This window comes from Nilaparvata lugens, chromosome 7 (assembly GCF_014356525.2).
Source record: "Nilaparvata lugens isolate BPH chromosome 7, ASM1435652v1, whole genome shotgun sequence".
Classification (NCBI taxonomy): Eukaryota; Metazoa; Arthropoda; class Insecta; order Hemiptera; family Delphacidae; genus Nilaparvata; species Nilaparvata lugens.
The window spans coordinates 10,934,760-10,960,845 of NC_052510.1; the positions used below are offsets into that span (position 1 = coordinate 10,934,760).

Genomic DNA, 26,086 nt, shown 5'->3' on the forward strand with positions numbered 1-26,086 from the left:
AACCCTGTCAAGTTTCATTATTTCATTTTCATCAATCTTAGAGGGATTGATTGGCGCCGGGCATAATCCCAAGAAAATAGAGAAGAGAATTTAGATCTCTCTCTCTATTACAAATTCCTAATTATCAAACATCCCATTAGTTTGAACCTAGTAAGTGTTCATGATATAATTTTTGTAATTGTATTATACATTAAAAGTTTTCATAATGTATATAATTCCACATGTATATTGTAATGAGATTTTGTGCCAAATTCAACTAAGGATGATTGATATTAAATATAGAGTTGCCAATAATAGTGAGGTCCTCGTTATGATGGCAGTATTTGATTAGCATTGGTTTTGCAATCCTAGTCTATCATTCGACAAAGCAGATAGCACTAACCTTTTCTAGCATTGTTGGTCTACATTGATTGGCTACAGAATCAAACTATGAGAGATTGTAAGGAATGAATTGATTCTAAAACATAGTTTCTGAACTATTTGTTGAATAATTTATTCTGATTTTTTTCCGATTTAATGTTCAGTATGGTACCGTACCCAATTTGGATGATTCATTCTTCATGATAGAATTTTGGTTTCCAAAATAACCCAGCCAGTCTGGCTGAGCCAGATAACAGGAGTTCATTAATTCCTCCCAATCAGTTTCAATATAAGGGAACATTAAAATATACCATAGGTCTATATCTAAAATTATTTGGAAAAATACTTACATAATCATTATCAACATCATCATAATCGTCATCAGAGCGCTGCGTTTGGTGAAGGGTTCTAGCAATTCTATCCAGCAATCCAATGCGATACAGTTTGACATAGGCAGTGGGTAGAGTTATCTCTGAAACATTAACGGAACGTTCATACTACTTTACACTGCAAATATTGGAGAGAAATTTTCACATAGAAAGTGTACAAAATTATATTGATGTGAGATGATAGCATGGGAGGATATCCCTTGGTATATACTGTTTGTGTCCCAAATTTCACTGTTATTTCAAGCCGATTATTGTCGATTACTGTATTGAACGAGTGAGAGTGTATATGAACGGCACATTATGAGACACTAAAGGGTCCTACACACCTACGGATTTGGCTCGCGGATTTGGCCTGTCTTGGCTCGGCTCGGGCGAAATCCGTGAGTGTGTAGGCTCTCCCGGCCGGGCGCGTGTAGTTACCAAAAATCGAAATCGCCTAAAAATCGAGATAGCAAAATTTTGATTTCAGATTCGGATTCAGCGCCCTTGAATTAGTAGAATGGTTCGCGGGAACTCTAAAATAGTCGAAAATAAAAACTCTGTGAGCACTTTAATGTTATTAATGAAGAATTCTATTTCTATGAAGAATTTGGTTGAACTTATAGCAAGAAAGTACTAGTACTGTAAAATAATAATACCAGTATTTCCCAAAAAATGTTATAAGCTGTAGAATAAACATATTTCAATTTTTTATTCAATAAAAATGTACTTATTTTTATATTATTTTTGTCTACTTGTGCGAAATTTTAATGAGGAAGCTGAAATAGAATCACAATTTTTTGTCTCTATTTTTACAGGATAATATCGAGTATGACAACCTTTTTCAATCAATGAGCTGTCATAGTATTTTAAATACTATATTACACAAGATGTAAAAACTTCTATACCGTACTTATTGGGAGCTGGTTGAGGCTTTACAGTATTAAATATAAAGGTTCAATTCTCTATCTACTGCTACGCTGTGTGAATTAAGAGTTGGTGTGTGTCTGTGTGAGAAAGAGAGAGAGATTGATTGATTGATTGATTTTATTGATAGTGTGCTAGGTCTCGACAGACACATTGCACAAAAACAGCATTACAAAATATATATCCAGATAATTAAACAAAATAAACGATAGTATCATGAACAAAATAGTATTAATGCAATTAAGAAAAAGAAAAATTAGTAGATAATTGGAAAATGACATTTCAATTGTTATAATAATTATAAGATCTATCCAGAAAGCCTATCCAGGAGGAAGAGAGAATAGAGAAAAGTCTGGTGTGGCGCACTCACACAACTTTCCTTACCGTTATGAAAATTGATCAACTGACGCTAGTGTTCCCACGCAACTCAAGTCTACTATTTAAAGATCTAATCCAGCTGGTGACAGGGCAATAACGCTACAGACACACGAAGTCTGCTATCTCTTCATAGTGAATGATTTAATAGAATCAACAGTTGCCAACAGTTTGCAATTTAATAATCTTATTTTCTCGAACTTTGAGCTTATTTCCAATTTTAGGTGAAAATGTTACTGAACATTAATTGTAGAGATTTTCATGCACAATCTTTTCCACTTGAAATTTTTTCTTTAAACTGTATTTGAAACCCGATATTTGGGAATCTAAAATCAAACTTTGCATAGATGGGGCGCAGCTCCTGAAATTTGTACAGATATGAGACTCGTGGTAGTTGATAGAGCTTATCAATGACTATTTTAGGTATAGATTTGATCAAAATCGTTGGAGCCGTTTTCGAGAGAATCGCGAAAAACCCTGTTTTTGACAACATTTTCGCCATTTTAGCCGCCATCTTGAATTGCATTTGATCGAAATTGATGGTATCGGATCCTTATAGTGTAAGGACCTTATGTTCCAAATTTCAAGTTATTCCGATAATTGGGATATGAGATATCGTGTACACAGACGCACATACACTCATATATATATATACACCCACACACTTTCAGATTCAGTGAACATTCCAGCCGAGTCCACCACCTCTGATCCACCACAAGACAGCCGCGCCGAACCGACAATGTCCCTCAACAAGCCTTAGCTCAGGAGGCAGAGAATTCCACAAACTACAGGCTGTCACAAGGAACGACTTGTTGTACATCACAGTCCTATGTATTGGGACAGCCAGCAGATGGGATCCATGCCGCGTTCCTCCACGACCAAAATCACCCAAGTAACGGTACTCTACTGCCAGATACTTAGGGGTTTTAGTTTTCAATAGAGGAAGCACAAAGCACGATGTGATATACTCTCACGCAGCTTCATAAGTTCAAGTCTGTTAAAGTATTCAGTTACAGAGAGAGAGAGAGAAAGAGAGAGAGTGTGTATGTAGAGAGACAAATAACATAACAATAAGGAGGAAATGGAAGTGAAAATGGTCAGAGTTGAATTCATATTCAACTCTTTTCATATTCATAGTTGATTTTCTGATTTCATATTTGGATTCATCTTTTCAAAGTTTAAAATTAAAAAAAAAGTTTTATAAATGTTCATGTTTAGACCTAAACTTTCAAGTGTTCAAACACTTCTAGAAACCTTCCCCTTTGTGAGCAAAAAATTATTATCTTATTAACCTAGTACGTTTTTACTATGATAATAGAAAGCTATATTAAGAACAGCCATAACTCCCTTGTTTTCGGGTATTTTCGAAAATGGGACTAACGCTTTAAAGAATTTGGGGTCGGTGAATTGAAATCTGAAATCAAAATTCCTCTATCTCCATTATTGGACGATTTAGATTTTGTTGGAGAGGATAGCGTTGAAAAGTAGGGCAGGCCGGGCTCGCGTTGCTTACTACTAGTGTGTAGTGATTTTGCTCCGAGTCGTTCAAGGACACGAGCCAAGACAGGCCAAATCCGCAAGCCAAATCCGTAGGTGTGTAGGGCCCTTAACAGCATCACATAGCGTCAAGAAAAACAACTACTGGGACTATCGGCTTGAATATAATTTATTTTGTGAAAATAATAAAATTTAGAACTGTCTTGTGAAGTGAACAACTACAAGACTTGACCTATTTCGAACTATGTGTAACCTTATCTTAATTTGGGAGAGGAATAGCACAAGGTTGGTTTATTTTTTCTCTCCCTATCACTTTGATGATGTACTTATTGTATCAATCAATAAAGAATAAACAATGAAATTTGGATCATAAACTTCCTATACCTTGGGATATCTTCTTCATATGCTATCTTTTTTCATATTGAGACATTTAGATCTTAACTGACATCACTACGGTAATAAGAAGACTGAGCAAATGTTTCCAGCAAATATAGATCCTTTTCTTTTCATTTTATAAGAAGTAAGTTATATTAAATTAGAGTCAGATTCTAGAACACCTATTAAATTACTTATATTGAATCTAATGAACCATCAAAGCTATAGATTCCATATAGATTTAAAATGGTGCATTGGATTCAAGATTTAAGTGTTCTTAAGAGTCCGGGTCTAAAATATGTTTATAGTGACGTGGAAAGTATTCTCAAATAAAACTTATAGGAGAATGATCAATGATATTGCGAGCTTCTATACTGTTATAACTTGCTGTATAAATGTACTATAGTGAGGTCCACATTATAATGGCAGTATTTGATTAACATTGGTGTAGCTATTCGTGTCTATCGTTTGACAATCATTTTCTAGCTCGCAAATTTTCCAGATCGTTTTTAACAATCTGGAAATATAATTAACGTAATATTTCTTCTGAACAATTTAAATTCATTATTCAATCATTTTAAAATATATTTCTAGACGATTAAAATATAATCAATTATTTTCAACAAGAATGAACAGTTGATATTACATCAGATATACCGGTATCATCAGCTAAGGCAGTGGCAAGACAGAGAATTTGCAAAGAGGTTCTCCTATCTTTCTCCATTGCCATTATAACGTGGACTTCACTATAGTTTGTACTGTCCACCGCTCATAACTTGGCTTCTGACGTCTGAGGCGTAGGGGGGAAATGAACGAGTGGCGCCATGTTGTTGACGACTCGGTAGTGTGACTACAAACCGTGCTCACTAATAAAGCTATTCACCATTCAGCTTTCAGTTTTGTTTCCACAGCTGACTGGAGTAAACGTCGAAATAATGTGTTATTTTTTCATTAAGTTAGTAGCTGTTTTAAAATAGTTATACTTCTAATTGTCACGACATGGATGTACATTTTAATTTATTTTTACTAAAATATATGTTGGATGAACAATATTGAAACCCAATAGAGAGTAACTTAACCATTATCCCCGTTATATTGTCATAAAATCCACCCTTTTTAGTACATCTTATAATAAGTCCAAGCAAAGTGATATTCAGAAAAAACCAATGATTTTTCTAGTCTCATCGAAAAAGTTGAATTCTGAGTTGAAAGTTGAACTTGAATCTTAAACTCTATTATTTTATGTAACGACTAAAAACGTTAGGATGTAATTTTACTTATAGATCGCTGGTTAAATTACAAATTTGGTGGGATGGAAATTGCTCAATTACATTTGGCGAAGGCAAATAGACCACAGCGTGTGTGTACTCGCTACCTGGCTCTCCAGTGCCATATGTCACGCCTAAAACTGGATCGACTGCATTCCTTCCAGAGGCCAAGTTACGAGCGGTGGAGAGTAATTCAATTGAAGAGCAGAATGTTTGCCATAGATCAACCAACCTTTGTTAGATGGTCGTTCCTTGTCTTTGCATTCATTTTCCATCAAGTTGACTCCTTCGTTTGAGATTGATTGCTCCACTTGTACAGGGGTGGATGATACCTGCAAATATATACATTATAAATACAATAGATAATACACAAACAAATTATACAGACAAGATCATTTATTTATTTGATAATAACAGATAAACTGTGATATGAGACAAGGTACGTTTCTGTTTTTATGAAAAAACTTGCAGGTAACCCGTGGTGTTCTTCAAAGAAACTTAAAAACTGAGAACTTGACCTACTGAAATCTTGAAGAATTTAAAATGGGCTATAATCATCCATTGAAATTGTATTTTGAAATATATACTATAATAAAGTGAAGAGCTGGCTTAAAGGCCCTACACGTACGAGATAGGAAAATTATGTTTGACGCATCATCACGTCTCAACTACTCAACTGATTAACTTCGCATTCAGATTTTTAATTAACCGAGGATGGTTGTAGGTCTATTTTCAATTCTTCAAGATTTCATTACGTCAAGTTTCCAGTTTGTCATGTTTTAAATTAGACTCTTGTGTAGCTCGGGTTTCCTGCTAGTGAATAAATAAAGCAAATAAATACTTGGATGCAAAAGAAGTTACCTGTTCTTCTTCGAGAAGTTTCAGCTCGCTAAGTCTGGATATGCTGTCGAATGTATACGTCATGTCTTTGATGTCTGATATCTCTGCTGGCCCTTCATCAGAGACCCTTGATGGCTCAGGTTCCACCTTCAAAAAATGAAGAAACCCGGTTTAATAGAGCACACGAATCAATAAAGTACTTGTGTTTATATTGTGTACTCTTATTGGATCGTCATTTTCTCCGTTAGGGCTAATCTTGAAAATATAAATGAAAATTGGAATCCAAGTACCCTTTTTAAAATTGTTTACTCACACCATGTTAAATTTATGGCATGTATCAAGTCTTGATAATGGCATCATATAACCGAAACATGTTGTGAGTAAACTATTTTAAATAGGGTACTTAGATTTATATTTTTATTATTTATATCTTATTGAATTTTATAGTGAGGTCCACCTTATAATGGCAGAAAGAAAAGATAGGTGAACAGCATTGCCAATTCTTTGCCTTCTACAGAGGATAGCAGATACCGGTTTAGTCTATCTGATGTAATATCAACGGTTGTTTCTGGTTATAGATAATAATCAATAATACCTATTCTACTCGTGAAGAAAATGATTTTTAAATGTTTTGATAATGAATTTTCAATTCTATCAAAAACTTTAGCTCGAATCCTAAAGTGAGGTCCACGTTATACTGTAATGGCAGTGGAGACAGATAGGAGAACAACGTTGCCGATCCTCTGTCTTGTCAATGCCTTCTATAGACGGTAGCAGATACAGGTTTACTGATGTAATATTAATTGTTCATCCTCGTTTAAAATAATCAATTATATTTTATTATAAGCAAGAAATTATATTTTTCAATAATTTCAAAATGAATTTTCATAATTAGGATGAAATATTTTGTCAATTGATTCTGCATTGTTAAAAGACGATCTGGCAACAGGGCAAAGCGAGAAAGAGATAGCGCTATCCGCTTTGTTGAATGATAGACAAGGATAGCAATTCCATTGCTAATCAAACACTACCATTATTACGTGGACCTCACTATAGACTGTGTACCATGCATGTTCTACCATTAGAGGCCAGCTTCAGGTCTTGGGACATGCATGATACTCATGTCGTCATAGATTGCTGTATCATCACAGCGAAAGGCTTCAGGCAAAGTTTTTTTGTAAAGTATCAAACTTGGATGTCAAATTGTCAGTACATTTAAAGGTGCGTACAGACTTTCGCTCTGCTCCGCAACCTAACGTCACTCGAGCAGAGCGATTGATGATCGACCGGGGAGCAACAGTGGAACGCGAGAAGAGCTAACATCTCCCGTAACGTTCACGATCGGTGCGACTGCGGAGCGATGGCGGAACGAGGGCGGAGCGATGGTGGAACGACGGCGGAGCGTGCGCGGGGCGGGTTGGAGGCGCGTATATCTGTACGCACCTATAGATTACAAATCCATGTTTAAGAAATGGAGGAAATTCACATTTCAGTGCGTTCTATGGAAGACAATATAATAAGATTAGAAAAAACTCTCCTTGTTCTTCAGTTTTACATGTTTTAATGCAAAAATAATTTTCAAAATTATTATTAATACAAAGTGAAAAGACGTACCGAAAAGTGTTTGCAGCTTTTCTTTGGAGCATACTGAATTCAAATTTCAAAATTTCAAATTCAAATTTCAAATTCTTATCTATTGAAGTGAACTGGATACTATACATCACTAATTCGCAAGATTTTGAAAAATAGAGGAAAATTTTGCATTGATGTTTTTATTGGATAATACTGTCTTATGGTGATAAAGATACGAAAGATCTCTGCATCTCTGTGACTCTTTTTCGTTCCTCTTGCATTGTTGACTCTTTCGTTCATTCTTGCATTCCAAGTTATGAAGCCAGACACAACTACTGTTCTCTCTTCATTTCATTCCTTCTTTTCAATATTCTTCTTCACTTTGTTATGTGGAATAAGTTGGAATTAATAAACAAACTTCAACAATACGATAGTGTGTTTATTAATCCCAACTTATTCCACATAACAAAGTAAAGAAGAATATTGAAAAGAAAGAATGAAATGAAGAGAGAACAGTAGTTGTGTCTGGCTTCATAACTTGGAATCAATGAATTATTACAAATACCGTTGGGGACTCTTTAAAAAATTTTCCACAGCCCCGACAGTTGAGGACTGCGACCGTAGAAGACTGAAAATCAGACCTCAAATGTCGCAGTCCTCGACTGTCGCGTCCCCGAATAAATACTTGGATGCATATGAAGTTACCTCTTCTTCTTCGAGAAGTTCCAGCTTACCAAGCCTGTCTTCTGTATCAATCATGTTTTTGATGTCTGATACCTCTACTGGCCCTTCATCAGAGACCTTTGATGGCTCAGGATCCACCTTTAAAAACGGGAGGAAACCGGTTTAATAGAGTACAAGAGTCAATAAAATGCTTGGAAGTTCATTTTGTACCTTTATTGAATCCTATAGTGAGGTCCACCTTATAATTGCAGAAAGAAAAGATAGGAGAACAGTGTTGCCAATATTCTTTACCTTCTATAGAGGATAGCTGATACCGGTACAGTCTATCTGATGTAATATCAACTGTTCTTTCTTGTTATAAATAATGATCAATAATATTCTATTCGCCAAGAAAATGAATTAATAATGAATTTTCACTTTTATCAAAAAATTATGCTCGAAGCCTTTTCCTGTGATCATACAACAATGTATGTAGACTGTGTACCATGCATGCAGATAGCTCTATCCTCTTCTAGCTCCGCAACGATTCCAGATCGTTCTTTAACAATGTGGAAGATATAGTAATAATTAACAACATATTTAGGCTAATAGAAAGAAATAAAAATTCAAGTACTGTACGATTTTTTTTAAAATTTTATGGTACGGTAAATAAAAACAAATTTGAAAAGGGTATACTTACATTTTTATAGCCTAACCTAACCTCTTCAAGCGTAGCCCTAATGAAAAATATATCTAGGCTAATCTCAAGTATAAAATTCATTATTCAAATATTAGAAAAAAATATGTTCATGACAATAAGAGACCTAATTATTCATTAATCACTATAAAATTATTTATTATTTCAAACAAGAATGAACAGGTAATATTGCCTTATTACCATACATCAGATATACCAGTATCAACTATCCTTTATAGAAGGCACTGGCAAGACAGTGGATTGGAAACGCTGCTCTCCTATCTTTCTCCACTCTCCACTGCCATTAGGGTAGCCATAATAACGTGGACCTCCCAATCATATTCATAGTTGAGAATGTTATTGTAACTATAAATGTATAAATAAATGAAATAAGTTATACTTTTCAACTTCAGCCACATATTAAAATTTCAATTAAAGATTTCATACCGTTTTGGCTCAACCCAACATGAAATATTGGAATAATATTTTAATTTTGATCTTTTACAGTCTGTTTGAGGGTTGAGTGTAAGAGAGGGCCGGCTGCGCCCTAACACTGCCCTCCTAGGTAAAAAATCTGGTGTGGTACACTCACGCAACTTTCCTTGCTCATTGATCTATAAGCTTCATTCTTAAACGAGGATAATCTAGGGGAATAACATTATGCCGATTGGCGGCTGAATAATTTTATTAAAACTACAATTATACTATTGTTATTGTTTTCAGAGTACATTTTCCTTTGTTTGAATTATGAAATTTGAGGATTTTTTAAAAGTTGTCAAAACAGCTGTTCTACAAATAAAATATCGACGTGTGTTCTTTTGAATAAACTGCTTTACCCACCTAGGTACCTCAAGCACGAGAAGGAGGTTACAAAGTGAATTTCTCAAGGATGTGGTGGACCCCCTGTTAGTTTCTCATGGAGGAGACTCATGCTACAGTGAGGTCCATGTTATAATAACAGTATTTGATCAACTTTGGTTTTGCTATCCTTGTCTATCATTCGACAAAGCCGGTGGTACTATCTTTTTATAGGTCCACAACGATACCAATTATGTTTTTTACAGTTTAGAAATATAATTAATTAATGCAGAGAATCGACATAGCTATTCTTCTATCTTTATCCACTGCCATTATAACGTGGACCTCACTATAGTTAATAGATTTGAAAAAAATCGGTCAAGTTATATTTGAGAAAATCGTGAAAAACATGGTTGTTTGTAGCCTATATATCCGCCATTTTTTTCAAGAATATTACGGAGCTCCTGCAATTTTCCCAGAAATGAGACTTATGTCAGTTGATGGGGCTTATAAATAGCTATCTAAGTTAGTATAAATTTGAAGAAAATCGTTATAGCAGTTTTCGAGAAAACCGTGAAAAACATGGTTTTTTAGTCATCATCCACCATTTTAGATTGAATTTCTTATAGTCGGATCCTCATGGTATAAGGACCTTAAGTTTAAAATTTCAAGTCAATCGGTTAATAATTAGGAATGGAGTTATCGTGTTCACAGACACACACACACCCACAGACCAACACCCAAAAATCATATTTTTGGACTCAGGGGACCTTGAAACGTACCGTATAGAAAACATGAAATTAGGTTACCTTGAATTTTTTTGGAAAGCAATACTTTCCTTACCTATGGAAATAGAAAGTGAAAATAAAGACAGCGATTCTATTCTATTCTGTCTGGTATCTCGAGTACCTAGTCAAGTTGGCTATTCGCCTATTCGTATTATTTGATGCTTTAAAAATTTGTTAGCCTATTGCCTATAACAAAACAACAAAAAGGACTTACATAAATAATAAAATATACAGTGATACTTACAATACATTCCATGATTTTAACGATATTATAGCTAAAAATACTGGAGACTAAATCAATGTAAATACTCCTTTATTAGCGTGGGCTGCCTTGTGCGCTTGGCTGGGGGTTGTTCTTTGTTCTATCTTCTATACCAAGTTTACCAACATTACCAACTTGAAGAATGAGATCTCATTCTCTTTTAGTTAATAAAAATATCAATAGCTATATTATCGATAGAAATATCGATATTTCGGCTCTAATACTATCGATATTAGTAGTTCCGACGTTATGACGATATCGATATTTAATGTTCGATATTTTCTGATCAATATGTTATTGAATATTATCACAGAGGAAAGAAACACTATTATGCTTATTCCGTGATATTATTAATAGTAAGTTATTTCAATCCGATATTTTAGGAACAATGTTATATCAGTGTCTGGTTTATTAGAATCATCAAGCTAAACTTATTATTTCTGTTTTTTTTCGAATGTATCGTACAATATTGATAAAATGATATTTGCCTGATAATATAATCCAGTTGTTCTGTAGAGATCTTAGACCAGTTATAGCATTCTATTACTGGTCTAAGGTAAAGATGATACAGTAGCCTATTATGGCTGTTCGGTACACTTTTTTATTATTTAAATTAGAAAATCTTTTTCGATATAATCATTATAAGAGTGAGAAAAAGTGGCAACTGAAAATTTTAAGTGGTCTAATAAGCGAGTTAAGGGTTGTTGAAGTGCTAACTTTCCAGATTCCGTTTTCTTTCCAGATCATAAACGGTTTCGACTACATTATTAGAACTTCTCTTGAAAATTCAAAAAATGTATCTTTTCAAACTAAAACATTTTATTCCCCATATCGTTCATAAATGAAAAAGTAACATTTTTTGTAAATTCGATAACCTGTTTATTTTGGCATTAATAGCGAAAACCGCATATTAGAACAAAGCCAATGATATATTATACTGAATGTATTTAAAAAACCTTCAATGAAAAATTCGAAACCGTTTATGATCATTCTGGAAAGACGGAGTTCAGCACTTCATCTTCAACAACCAATAACTCGCTTATTAGACCACTTTTTCAGTTGCCACTATTTCTCACTCTTATAATGATCGTAACAATTATATTGAAAAAGATTATCCAATTTAAATAAAAATGAAAAGGTGTACTGAACAGCCTATTAATTATAGATGTTTGGTATCGAATATTCATATCGATGTATGAAAACCAAACTCAATTTTTAGTGATCGATTTGAATAAAAATCATTTTTTTATCAGTAGCATCAGATATTTTTTCTATCGACGGAAATATTTTAGCCATCGATATTACGCTACTATCGATGACCCAGCACAATTTTCCACTATTCATGCCCGGTTGCACAAAGATTTGTTAATTTTTTTAAATTTTATTATTTGATAATATTTTATAATTTAATTTGATTAAGCATTGCAATTAATACAAGCATAATGTAAGCTTATGCATGCTTTGATTACCACACCCTTTTTATAAATAAATCATTGAGTTGAAAGAGCTTCAAACCCTAAACAAACGAATATGGAAATTAAAAATTCAATCAATTTACTATAAAAATATATTTCATAACATATATACTGAACAACTAAACTGATACATTTATTACTTGACAAAAGAAATTATAATAGATCTCTGTAAAAACATGAATAACTGGATAGAATAAATTTATTTAGGTATCGAATATAACTGAATACAAACAACGATCTATAGTGATACATAAGATACAAGGTACATACATTATATACATATTGCTTGTTGGATTTACTTCTAATAACAATCGGGTGTTATGTCCAGATGATATTTTTCTATACTTCCTATGTTTGACTTAGTATCTGAAGGTTCACTAGATAATATAAATAATACTATTATCAGTTTTAATATAAAGTTTAATGATTGGGACGATCCGCAGTGGAGGTTTAGTGAAATTCATCTCCAAAGACAAAAGAAAGCTTTGAAGTACGTCTATTTGCGGTAACAAGAGTATAATTGTTATATTTTATAATACCAAACGCTATCCTCCATAAAATATATTTTATTTGACAGTTCTGTATTTGAAAATCGAAGGAATTGTGTTTCTTAATGTATTAAGAATAGAATATTGTTTTTCAATTGGATCAAAATTCAGCTTGCTGAGATTATTATCGGTAGGCCTACAATGAGAAAAAGTTGTTTAAAAAACAGCAACCACGACTTTCAAGATTTTGTAGACATTCACTGAATCTTAAAATGAAAAAAAATATTTACTCATATTGAAATTATCATTACATTATAACTAACAGAATGACAACTACCACAAAGTAATTTTAGTACTGTACTTCTTTATTTCTAAAGACTTAACATTCTATTTTAAACTTAAAACCTAGCGAAGAAGCGAACAGAATATCCAATATTTTAATATAAGTGAATCATTTATCATAGGAATATCAAAGAAAGAAATAATTCTAATAACATGAGAGAACAGTCACAGCCCAACTGAAATATAGCACTTAGTCGAATTCATAATAAAATGAGAAAAAATGTAGCAATTTTTAGAATGACCATGACTCAATTTTTCAAAGTTAAGATTGAGCTATACTTATCTTCAAATTTGGAAATCAAAACTATATTGCAATGCACAATTTTCATCAATTTCTCTGTCATTAGAGAAAGGAGTAAAGTAAGTTTGAAACTTCTAATTTTAATGCCAACGTAATCAATATGATGAAGTGTCCTCTGATAATAAAGAGATCACTTGTAATGAGATCCGGTGAGGTTGATTCCGGACAAGAGGATTCAATTATTATTCTCCAGTTGAAAAATGATAATTTTCGTGAGATTATAATTAACAAGGAGATACTACACTAGAATACGATTGAAGCTGAGAGTTGACTGATAACAGTGTAGCCATAGCACAAAAAATTATAAAAAATGGAAAAGTGTAACTTGGAATGCTTCTAGTGATGTTTTATGGAAATATCTACTTATTCAAAATAATCGCACTAATTGAGCAATTTGAAAAATCAAAGAAATATATAAGTAGTATAATCAGGAGACAATCAATTACATCTTGTATTTCAGTTCATCCATTTGGTTAACGTTGTGTTTATGAAAACATTTTGACTAATACCAACATATTGCCATTTAAAGCAAACCCCCAACCTCTCTAACCTACCGTTTTACCTTCAGGGATTGGTTAGACCAAACAAGCAAAGAACTGAAGCACGAATTCTGGAGCATAAAACACAAAGAGACAACCCGACATATCAGATGATGGAGATCATGATAATTTTTGTCTCCAAAACTGTATGAATCCACTGTTAGATCTCATCACTTTAGAGTTTTCAAATTTGCTTCAACCAGATTTTCTATTAATCTTTGTTCAAAACAGACATTCACTCGTTTGGTCTAACCCTAGCCTGAAACATGATTAAACAGAACCTTCGGTTATGTTCATCTAACTTTATAGGCAGGATGAACTGAAATCCAGAAAATACCCTCCCGTACCCCCAACTGAGATAATTCAATAATTTCAATTATTGATTCATTTTTGTCAATTCATATCTATGAATATAAGTAGTAAATTTTATAGAGCTCTAAAATGATATCAGACTGAGGATCCAAATATTATAATAAACAATGTCTGTCTTTCATGGAGAAATCTACATTTTCACAAATTATTTATGAATAAAGCCCCCATTTACCTATGTTGATTAACAATAAATGGATCATTCAGTTTTCGAGTCTCAATCACATTTTCAATTAATATAATTTAATTCTCACAACTATTTAATCAGTGCATTTGGTTCAAAACAGTTTTTATCTAAGTTATTTTTCAGCATTATTTATATTATTCTATAGTTAATTTACATCAATCAACCCAGAATTGGACTAATGGCAAGTTCATCAAAGAAAATATTATAAAATTCATAACATGAATAATGAAGAACTTTAGAGGATCATATTTTACAAAAAATTGGACAGCTTCTCTAGAACACAACTATCAAGCTTCGATGGTGTATTTTTGGGCGTTACTAGACTTTAAACCACTATACATCTTCAACACTACACAATTAACCGCTTTTTATCTCTTTGAAATTGTTTCAACTATGATTAAATTACCATTTAACGACATTCACTGTACAATCCTACAGAAAAATATACGAAAGCTTATTATTACAATAAATACTTTATGAATAAATAAATTTAGCTATTATGTCACGTTATCCATTGAATGCATTCCTGCTGGCATTATTTGGCACGGATACGATTTCCAAAAAAGCGCATTCTTAAATCTGAAAAGATAATAATAAAATTTAGAAGAAATTTCAAAGCTTCAAATAATCTTACAATTTGTCATAATTTTAGAGTAAGTAACGGAAAATACAATGCTAAGTATAAATCTTACTGTACAATATTAAATCTTAATTAAATTTCGATACATTTCGTATTAAATCACTAGCTTTTGGATAGTGAAGATCCTCTTTAAAGCTTCAAGATAATTCAATTTGGAATAATTACATCTCATTCTATGAGTCTATTAAATACTACACATCACGATGTTAAGCTAAAATATGCAGCAATTCTTAGGAACTATTTATTTTCATAACATATAATAATTCACAAATATATAATAGTTGATCAATCGTTGCCTTTTTTAGTTAGAGCTACTCTTTAATATAAATAAAATTAAAGATCCAAGTACCCTTTTTTAAATTGTTTACTCACAACAAGTTTCGGCTATTAATTATTTATTTTTCAATTACTTGATAGCATCATAGCATCATAGCCGAAACATGTTGTGAGTAAACAATTTTAAAAAAGGGTTCTTGAATCTTTATTTTTATTTATATTGACTAATCATAATTTTCATAATACGTTTTCTTAATAAAGACAAAGATAATAAATATATGAATAAAAATGGTCATTTTAATGAATTATGTTTTGTGTACCATTGAATAAATAAATACATATATTTTCCTAAGATGAATATCACAATCAAGAATGGAAGGAAAATTTGCAAAAATGACAAAATACTGTCATTCTTATACATATTGTAGCTCGAGTAGTATAAATTGGATCTTGTGAATAGAAATCACCAACGAAATGAACAATATTGCGTCAGTGATAGCCATTTTCTTTGGAGGTTTCTAATAACCAACAACAATATCATTTAAATTTATGCTCAAATATGTGAAAATATATTCGGTTTTAGGCTAGGCGCAGACCAGTTAGTCAAGACAAGACATGATCAGACACGTTCAGTCACAATACTTCACTTGGTTTCTTATGAAGACATGTCTAATTGCAATGACTAACCATTGTGAGTTGCGTCATAAGCAACAATGTGAAGAACTGTGACTAAACGTGTCTGATCATGTTTTGTCTTGTCTTGACTAACTGGTGTGCGCCTAGCTTTATGGTTATTAGTATAAGGGGTCAATAATGAACTCATGGGGTGCAGAATCATAAACAATTAAGTAATTAGGTAAACATCAAGTTAACATCCATTGTACAATGCGTAATAGAAATCCCAACATCTGTTTATTATGTATGAGACATGTAGAGTGATACAGTGGTGTGCTTTTAGTTGTAAACGAACTGTTGTAACAATATGCTGTATGGGATTTCATTAAATTCAGGATGTTTTGTCTACATTGTTAATAAGATATCATTTCTCATCAATGTTTCTTTCTATTACTAGTAGTTCTGTGAACAGTAGACCTCGCGCTCAGTGAGTTACATTGACCTGTTGTTATGTTTTCTCAAAAATTAATAAATAATTTATCAATTAAAAATTTCGAGAAAAAAATCCTAAATAAACATAGAGCTTTCTGTCCTATATCGTACCGTGACGTGTCGTCCCGGAATGTGAGTGTGAGCGCTGTTATCAGGTCTGGCTGCAACTGTCTGCAACGTTGATGGAAAGATACAATTTTCAAGATGTTCGATGTTTTTGAACGGGTAGTATTATAGTCCACTAGACAGCTGATTTATGATGAATAATTCTATAGTCTGATTTTTACGGTAATATTGGCGTATGAAGGAGGCTCCTTTTTCCTTTTATATTATCCTTGAAATGCAAAATTTCCAAAAACCTTGTATATACGTCGACGCGCAATTTAAAAAGGAACATACCTGTCAAATTTCATGAAAATCTATTACCGCGTTTCGCCGTAAATGCGCAACATAAAAACATTCAAACATTTAAACATTACGAGAAATGCCAAACCGTCGACTTGAATCTTATACCTCACTTCGCTCGGTCAACGAACAGCTTGTTAATAATCACGTTTGAATACGTAAATTACGACATAGCAGTCAGATTTTTATAAATAAAATCTATTAGCTTCAACTCACATTTTTGGAGCGCTTTCGGACACTAGCCCCTTCCTCAACACTCAGAGAAAGAGCAAACACCTAGTAAAAGCGCTCCACAAATGTGAGTAGATAGCTTTTATTTGTAAAAATCTGAATGCTATGTCGTAATTGAAGTATTTAAAAGTGATTTAATTTCTAATAAAATCTTCATTAGAATACCACACCGTAAACCATCAAAAGTTACATTTGATAAAATTGAAACCTATTTGAGAGTGAAGCCTACCTGCTACGTAGTTACTGCAGCTATGACATGGACCTGAGTTCCCTTACTACTATTGTACACTTGACCCGGACTGAAAGGCTCCAGCCTGGGATGAGAGTCTGGGTTCATTGCTGCGGGGAAAGAAATTACATCATAAAATGAACTGATAAGAAATCGCTTTTTACAAATTCCAGAGTTCAAACACACATACAAAACTTAGATGAGTAATGAAAGCCACCTAATCACAAATAACAAGAATAATAATGCTTCTAAAATACTCATTTCGTTTATTATTAAAAAATGAAATTTTGTTCGTCAAGAATTAACTAACTACTTAGTCACTCAGTAACTCAATTTCAAGTAAAAATTGAAAAAATCAAACGATCAATGTAATTTATTTATATAAAATACTGAAGTTGGAACCAAGTAAATAGCTGAAATCAATTACTGGTATTCTGTTTGGATCAATGATTAAAAGATAACAATAGATTGATAGGTTAAGAATGTTAATAGGACAAGGTTGATACGTATCCTTATATGAAGTAGAAAAACTACTGGCGACGTTGTTTTCACATAACCATATTTTTCCAACATTTCGTCACAATATATCGTTAACTAATTGTATCATAATTTAGTAGACATACGATGAGTGATGAAATAATTGTTTAGTGCTTATCTGAGTGACGGAATGAAATTTTGAAATTTAATCTACAGAAAAAGGTAGAATAAATCTCAATTAATCAATGTATCTTGCTAAGCATAATTAAGCATCCTAATTAATTAGAGTTTTAACATACGATCACAAACATACTTGCCTTATACAACAAAGAATACAACAAAACTATGCATGAGGCGAAGAAAATTAGGCATGAAACAAAGAACAGATGAAACTGCATATCCTCATTGATTTCCACAAGGAACTTTCTGTCTTTTCTAGAACAATCTTAGTACTGCAATGTATAAAGCTAGGCGCACACCAGTTAGTCAAGACAAGACAAGACACGTTTAGTCACAATACTTCACATTGTTGCTTATGAAGACATGTCTATTTGCAATGACTGATCAGTGTGAGTTGCGTCAACTCAGTAGTTGATGTCAAAGTATTGTGACTAGTCACGTTAAGTCACAATACTTCACATAGATGCTTATGAAGACATGTCTAATTGCAATGACTGATCAGTGTGAGTTGCGTCAACTAACACTGATTAGTCATTGCAATTAGACATGTCTTCATAAGCAACTATGTGAAGTATTGTAACTAAACGTGACTAGTCTTGTCTTGACTAATCGGTGTGTGACCAGCCTAAGGCTAGGCGCACACCAGTTAGTCAAGACAAGACAAGACATGATCAGACACGTTTAGTCACAATACTTCATTTGGTTGCTTATGAAGACATGTCTAATGGCAATGACTAATCAGTATGAGTTGCGTCATAAGCAACAATGTGAAGTATTGTGACTAAACGTGTCTGATCATGTCTTGTCTTGTCTTGACTAACTGGTGTGCGCCTAGCCGTACAAATTCAGCTAAACTGAGTGGAATACTCACTTTTATTAGAGAGTTTAGCATCAGCTGGAATGTATTTGGAGAGGCGAACTAGAGGCAGTGGCAAATATCCGTTGATTAGGGGCATTACATCCAGCATAACACTATGTCGATCCCGTTCGCCTGTTTCCAGGGTTATAACACCTGAAACAATAAACATTTGACAATTAGCGAGGTGGAAATAGTGAGGTAAGAATATTGTGACAAATAGGCTCAGGGACATGAAGGTGCAGGGCAGGGGGAATGGGCGAAAGTTCGAGAAGATGGAACAAGGGGACAGGAGTCACATTGTCTCCAGCTGAATGCGGCCAGCCACTCCCCCTCTCTGTTCCTCTCACTCCATCTCACTCTCACCTATTCACCAGTAGAAGGTTTAGGACTTCTGGAGAATTCGAGAACATTCTTTGGAGCTTGATTGACAGGTGGTAAACAAGGGAACGTCTCTGGAATAGTCTATCAAGTTCGCAGCTAGTATTAAAGAGGGACAACTTGGACATGTGAGTCAGAGTTGAGTATTGAGTTGACAGTGAACGGATACGAGCAGCGAGTGAAGGGACAGTCAACGTGTAGTGCTTTGATCAAGTGAACTCTGTTTTTGCGGTATTTGAGTTCGGTGAAGTTCAAAAGTGAGTTTATCTGTGGAAGTCAGTGTTTGTTAATCTCGTGAGTAAGAGTAACGTTTGTTCTGTAAGTTTATGTTTACTGTGAATTAATGGACCGTTGATTGACTATCAGCTGATTGTACAGTAGTGATATTGAATTTAATAGTAAGTCTTGTAATCAAATTTGAGTTTAACAGACAAAATTGTTATCTGTGTCTTTGTAACTGTTCCGTTTAGTCTGTGCCATCAAGTATTACATTTAAATCGTTTTAATAAATTTCAATATAGTTCTCATTTGTATTTAAATCAATTGTACATTGACTACAATTTAATCATGTGTCATCATTAATAGTTCACTAATTTCATCTCAATTATGAGATGAAATTAAATTCAATTTTTCGAAAAGTAAAATCTTGAAGAGATTATAAAGGTGCGTACAGACTTTCGCTCTGCTCCGCAAACGAACGTCACTCGAGCAGATCGATTGATGATCGACCGGGGAGCAAGAGTGGAACGCGAGAAGAGCTAACATCTCCCGTAACGTTCATGATCGGAGCGATCACGGAGCGAGTGCGGAGCGTGCGTAGAGCGATTGCAGAGCGTGCGCGGAGCGTGTATCTGTACGCACCTTTAGAGACACATAACTTGACCTCCATTTAGACAATTTATCAAAACAACATGAAAGATAAGTTTGAACTCTGTCTCTCTATCTTGTTTCCAGTTGTATGACAATGTATCCACGTCTGAATGACTAAACATTCAATTTTCCAATCCTTCAGATACTGTGTAAGTACATTTCTCGAATTCTGGAACCGTTTTAAGTGCTACCCTCTGCGGACAGTCAATGCTAATTGCTATGAATTCAATCAGCATGACCCGGAGAGCAACAAGTTAACATTAAAGTGACTTCAATCGAACCGTTCTTCATCATTAAAACTATCCTAAAAGAATACCCAATCCAACATGTTCAATTCTTCAAACTATTCAAACACATTATTTGAATAATCACATGCATTTACTTACAACTAATCAAATTGAGCTATATCTATTCAAAAGTTAATCAAATCAATCGTTGATTGAAGAGCATAAGACCCTAATATCGGGGACCGAGCTTCGCTCTGGAGTACAAAAGCATAAAAAATTCCCAGAGGAATGCAAAAATTTCCCTCACAAAGGCCCGGTTGCACAAAAGCTGGTTAAATTTTAATCCTGATTAATTTCACGTGAGCCAAATCAGAGAAGACCATTTCAAAAAGATGGATCTACTGGGATTAATCAGGATTGAAAATAACCCGGCTTATTTGCAACCGGCACTAAGTACCTGATTGAATGATTACAAAAGTTCAACAGCTGAGTAATAATTTTGACACCGTCCCACAAACATGAACTCGCTCACTCACTTCCATCATCAACAGACGACGAAATAATAATTATCAGCTGTTTTTCCAAGGATGAATAATAATTATCCTTTTAATGTCCTTCAGCGAGTTTTCCCAGGGATGAGACCTAGTGCAATCGAATTTTTATATTATAAACCTACTATTTTCTGAATTTCGTGAGAATCGTTTGAGCCGTTTTCGAGATTCGGTGAAGTACAAACATATAAACATCTGAACATCCAAACATCTAAACATATAAACAGAAATTGCACGTTTAATGATATAGGATAGTGACAAAATCTCGTGCATGCTCTGCGAACAGTCTGCGGTCTGCGCCATTTGCGCTGGATTTGATTCTCATTACCTGCAGTACGCCCGCACACAGCCCACATGGTCTGATCGGCAAGCACCTCGTACATGAGGCTGGTGTCGGCACTGGCGTTCACTCGCTGTACTGCCAGCTGAAGGTGACACAGCGTGCTAGCGCGACAGAACTCGTTGCCTTTGGTCGGCTCCACTCGCGACTCCACCACGAACAGCGTCTGAAAATCAAAATATGAACTGTCAGTAAGTTGAAAGTAGCTCCATAGTTAATGCTTTGAATAATAATTGTCATTTAAACCATAAACTATTCATCGCTTTCTACAAAGTTGGTTCAACTTTTAATCCCGTTTAATCAGTTTATGGTCTCATTTATTATAATGTGGTCAATTGAGTCAGCTGATTGTTCAAACTAGAATTTCAGTTCAACTTTTTAGTTCAGAGATTAGGGGTGAGTTTCACCAAATTCACGTTAACGCTTCGCTTAGTAATCTCCAGCTAACACTAACTGATGACTCAAACGAAAGATTAAGAAATTTGATTTCTCCAAAACTCATGTTACGTTAAGAAACGACAGATTAGAGTGGATCAGGGTGGCAGTGAGCCGCTATGACACTTGTTTCATGTTGTAAACATGTAAAACCTAACCTAGAAAATCCAACCAGATTCCAAAATCACAAGTTTTGTTTACCAAAATGAGTGGAGATTAGTCTACAAATTTTAGTAATTAATAATAATTATATTGTAGTTTTTTAGTTGTATGGTTTATTAAATTTAATTTATGCTGCAGTGTATTAATAATTGTTCTATTGATTGGTTTTTTTTTGTAAATAAGTAAAATTTTAAATTTCACAGGATGTCTTCTAGCCATTCTGTCAATATTGTGTTGCCTAAAGCTATCAAAAGAAGGCCCTAACATTCACAAACAGTGAAAGAACGCATCTTGTCAATCTTATTGAAAAATAAGTCGATTTCGTCCAAATTATTAAAAGCATCAACCCTTTCTCTTATCCATCTAGGTCGGCGAACCAAATCATCACTGCCACTCTCAAATGCCAACTCGTATGCTCTTCTAGCATTATTTGGCCTTTTCATATTGAGACAACGAATTAATCTAATAAAAAATAATCGTAAAAACCACGAATAAATAATTAGACATAACCTCCACAATCTACTTCTAACATGACAGTAATCGGAACGCCGCCATTTTTTTCTTGACGACAGATTACAGATGTTGACTGACCAAATTTGGCCGGTTAACTCTATAACGGCTCATTAGCTCTAACGGCGTGTGGTGAAACCCGATTTTCTCAGTTAAGGGCTATTCGGAGTTTACGCTTCCTCTAACGACAAGTTTAGTTCCTGGTGAAACCCCGGCCTGAGTAAGATTAAGTTCTTCACCAATTTCAACAATTTCATTTTTAATCCTATCATTATGTAATAAGTTTATAATATCATAGTCAAGAATCTAAGAATCTAATGTTTTTACAAAATGTTCACGATTAGAATAGTTGATGAAACTACCTTGTAGTTGATGATGTCAAACGGACATTTGTAGACATTGGTTTCGGCAGACTCCTCGGATGAAGTGCTGTAGCTGACTGAGAATTCCGTTTTCAAAGGAGGCGTGTCCTCAAAGCAATTCGGATCCAATTCCCACATGAAACCGATCTTTTGCTCGGAAGCTAACACCTACAAACAAGTAATTAAAGATATGATGAGAAAGAGTTCAAGGGATATAAATATGAAACGAAATATATCTATTCTATTATTCCTCTCCCATGAAAATTTATCTCTCTTATTTTTGAAACACTGTCGATTTATGAATTACAATATTATATTTAATGACACATCAGTTTTATCAGTTGGTGAAACTGTTGTGGATTCTACAGAGAAATTGCAGATGCCAGTCAACAGAATCAATGTTTGGACAAATCACTGGTTTATAAAATTGAATGAAGCCAAGTCAGTTCAAGTTCACGTTACAAACAAAAGAGTTCAATATATCTCCTTAGCACTCAATTGGAATATTGTACCCTACTCCAACACTGCAAAGTATCTAGGCATGACGCTGGATGTCGAGCTTAGATGGAAGGAACATGTGAAGAAGGAAAGAGAACAACTTGGCATCAAATTCAAGAAAATGCACTGGCTACTTTGGAGGACATGGAAGTTGTCGATTCATAACAAATTGCTTCTCTACAAGCAGATTCTCAAGCCGGTGTGGACCTACGGAATTCAACTCTGGAGCTGCACCCGGCCATCCAATATCGAAATCATCCAGCGCTTCCAGAATAAGGTACTCAGGAGACGTGTAGACGTTCCTTGGTACTTCAGGAACTCTGATCTCCACCGCGACCTGGGAGTGGCGGCAGTAATTAGTGAAATCCAAGATGCAGAGATCTAAGAGTATATATATACCAAGATGCAGACTTGAAAAGTCCAAGTCGAGCTACCCTGTGATAGGCTACAAATTCCATAACTTGCTACCAACTCAAGTTAGATTTTTTTTTTATTTATATTTTTTACAAAGAAGCACTGATTGGGAGAGAAAAACTAAGGATACACCTTTTACTATTTCTCTCTCAAATTCAGATATCATTTTAAAAGTTCAAAATAGGGTTATGATTACACTTTACTAAAATTTAGTCTATTTTCACTCAAAAACAACGTAAACTAAGATTTTTAAATTTTGACGGTTAAAAACAGAATAAAAAACAAAAATATCACCATTAATTGGAAAACTTCTAAGTAATTTTACAAAATTTAGAGCCATAAAAAACACAACTTTGATCATTGCCAAATAAACGTTTTCTCCAAGTACTTAGATCCTGGTTGATTGTGAACCATTTTACTAAGTAGAGGAATTCATTACTGCTGATCACAATTTAATATAATGCTTTTTTGTCAATTAATACCCAAGTACAGGAGACCACTAAATTATCTGATCTAATTGTAAATTTGCTTTAACTAATCTGTTTTATTAATTTATTATTGTCTATTGTATGTATTTTTCCTGTGAAATTTATTGTATGTTTCTTTAGTGTGACTTGGCTTTATGTAACTTCTATGTTTAACTGGCCCAATAAAAACTTGAAACCAATATAAAAGACTTGACCAATGGGTTTTACCTTCACAAACAATATTTATTTATTTATTTAATCATTCAGAATAATTACACAACTTACAGAAAAGTACCACAGGCTTATAAGCCCAAAACGGTTCCAATTCTAATTTATACAACAGTCCAAATGTAGCTTGGTTATGTGTCACTTAACATTCATCAATTGCACACTCAATTTACAATTCAAAGCACACAAAAATCATTTTTAAATTAGAAAAAATACTTCTAAACTAAATTGAATCAATCACAATATTCTTATCAATTTAGGTCAAAAAAGAATAGCTTATTAGTCTTTAACTACGTGCGATAAAAATCATGAATAAAAATTATACTATCGTTATTCAAATTCCATTCAATCTTTATTATCATTAATTAATATTCCATAATTTGTAAAATTCGTTGAATAATTAGCAATACTGTCATTTAAAGTGAATTAGTATATAGGTCAGTAAATATTGTAACATACATGAATAGAGAAATCTCATCTAATCTCTTCCTCGTACTTATTGAATAGTCAACTTCAGTTTCCATGAGTTCAGTTCCAAGAACGCCAAACTCGAAAAGCCTGACCGCTCTCTATGAGCGCACACTATGGACCTTTAGTTTTACAATTGATACAATAAATATTACTGCTGTAAGCAACTTTGATTGCAATACTCGTTTTTATTTACAATTGATGGAGTTCATAAGGCTGTAAGCTACATTACTCACAATAGACTGCGGCTGGGCAGGTATGAGCGACTCGAGACGCACGTGTGGATGCGACACGATCGTGAGGGTGGGGCGAGTGAGGTGGAGGGGCTGCGAGTTGAGGCCTGTGATGCAGACGTGCAGGAACTTGTGCATGCAGGCCGTGTGCAGACGGCAGACTGACGTCAGCGGCGGCTGGAACTGCAGCGGGATCTGCTTCTCTTCCTCGCCCCATGGACAGCGCACGCTTATCTGAAATCATCGAGAAATTAGCAATACAGGTGTGTTGTGACTGATGTTGTCTATAGGGTTAATGGTCAATTAGATTTAGTAAGTGTCCTAGAAACCAGGTCTCAAAATAACCATTAAATTCAAAACTTGCTTGTTTGAGCTTTGAAGTGTGAATTGTTCTTCTGAAAGGTAAATTCAAAGGTCAATTTAGACTATAGTATAAATTGGAAATGGGAACGTTCGGGCCCATTATTTCACTAAGGTGAAATAAGAAAAATATTGTCAACTCCACATCATTTATATGAGCCAAACTAAAGTTTCAATGCACTTGAGGCATCATAATCAGTGGTCGTTTTTGGTTATACTATAAAACCAAAAGAGACTTAACCAAAAACTTTTTTTGTTAAAGTCTAACTAACAAATATCACTGATGATGATGTCTCAAGTGCATTGAAACTTTAGCCTGGCTCATATAAATGATGTAGAGTTGACAATATCTTTCTTATTTCACCTTAATATGGAGAAATTCCACGACATCTCTGTGCATAGTGTAAATTATTATATCAATCTCTATTGGGTTTGTCATAGAACATTACAAAAGGCAAAGCGATATTGCCATGCGTATCTTATTTTATTGCTTTGGCTGTTAGGTTATTGTTATTTTTGTTTGCTTGTTTCAGCACTGTTTTTATGTACTTGTACAATGCAAGAATAAATATATTTTCAATTTATTTAGGGATGTTAACTATTTTGCCGTAGTTCTACTTAGTTGTTTATAATAAGCTCTATTTTTCTTTTCCTTTTGATAGGTTTATCATAGTTGTTCGAACTCACT

The 26,086-nt window shown here is 34.0% G+C and overlaps 2 protein-coding genes across 6 annotated transcripts in view; both read right to left on the reverse strand.

Annotated features, from left to right (window-relative positions):
- LOC111059477 (zinc finger protein Xfin-like) overlaps nt 1–10,907 on the reverse strand; it is a 48,422-nt gene extending 37,515 nt beyond the window's left edge. For 3 of the 5 annotated variants that reach the window (XM_039433659.1, XM_039433660.1, XM_039433658.1), the window contains exons 1-5: nt 10,773–10,907; nt 8,288–8,404; nt 6,032–6,157; nt 5,403–5,502; nt 711–832 (exon numbers count right to left, since the gene is read on the reverse strand). In XM_039433659.1, coding sequence (XP_039289593.1) covers nt 711–832; nt 5,403–5,502; nt 6,032–6,157; nt 8,288–8,404; nt 10,773–10,784 — 477 coding nt within the window. In that variant the 5' untranslated portion in view covers nt 10,785–10,907. The remainder of the gene's footprint in view (nt 1–710; nt 833–5,402; nt 5,503–6,031; nt 6,158–8,287; nt 8,405–10,772) is intronic. The other 2 variants (XM_039433661.1, XM_039433662.1) reach the window with 2 other exon arrangements.
- A 2,190-nt stretch (nt 10,908–13,097) lies between these two features.
- The window catches only part of LOC111056496 (trafficking protein particle complex subunit 10), a 42,072-nt gene continuing 29,083 nt past the window's right edge, over nt 13,098–26,086 (reverse strand). The window contains exons 16-21 of the mRNA XM_039433667.1: nt 25,042–25,272; nt 22,731–22,898; nt 21,250–21,427; nt 18,908–19,048; nt 17,380–17,489; nt 13,098–15,070 (exon numbers count right to left, since the gene is read on the reverse strand). Of these exons, the coding sequence (XP_039289601.1) occupies nt 17,383–17,489; nt 18,908–19,048; nt 21,250–21,427; nt 22,731–22,898; nt 25,042–25,272 (825 nt within the window). The 3' untranslated portion in view covers nt 13,098–15,070; nt 17,380–17,382. The remainder of the gene's footprint in view (nt 15,071–17,379; nt 17,490–18,907; nt 19,049–21,249; nt 21,428–22,730; nt 22,899–25,041; nt 25,273–26,086) is intronic.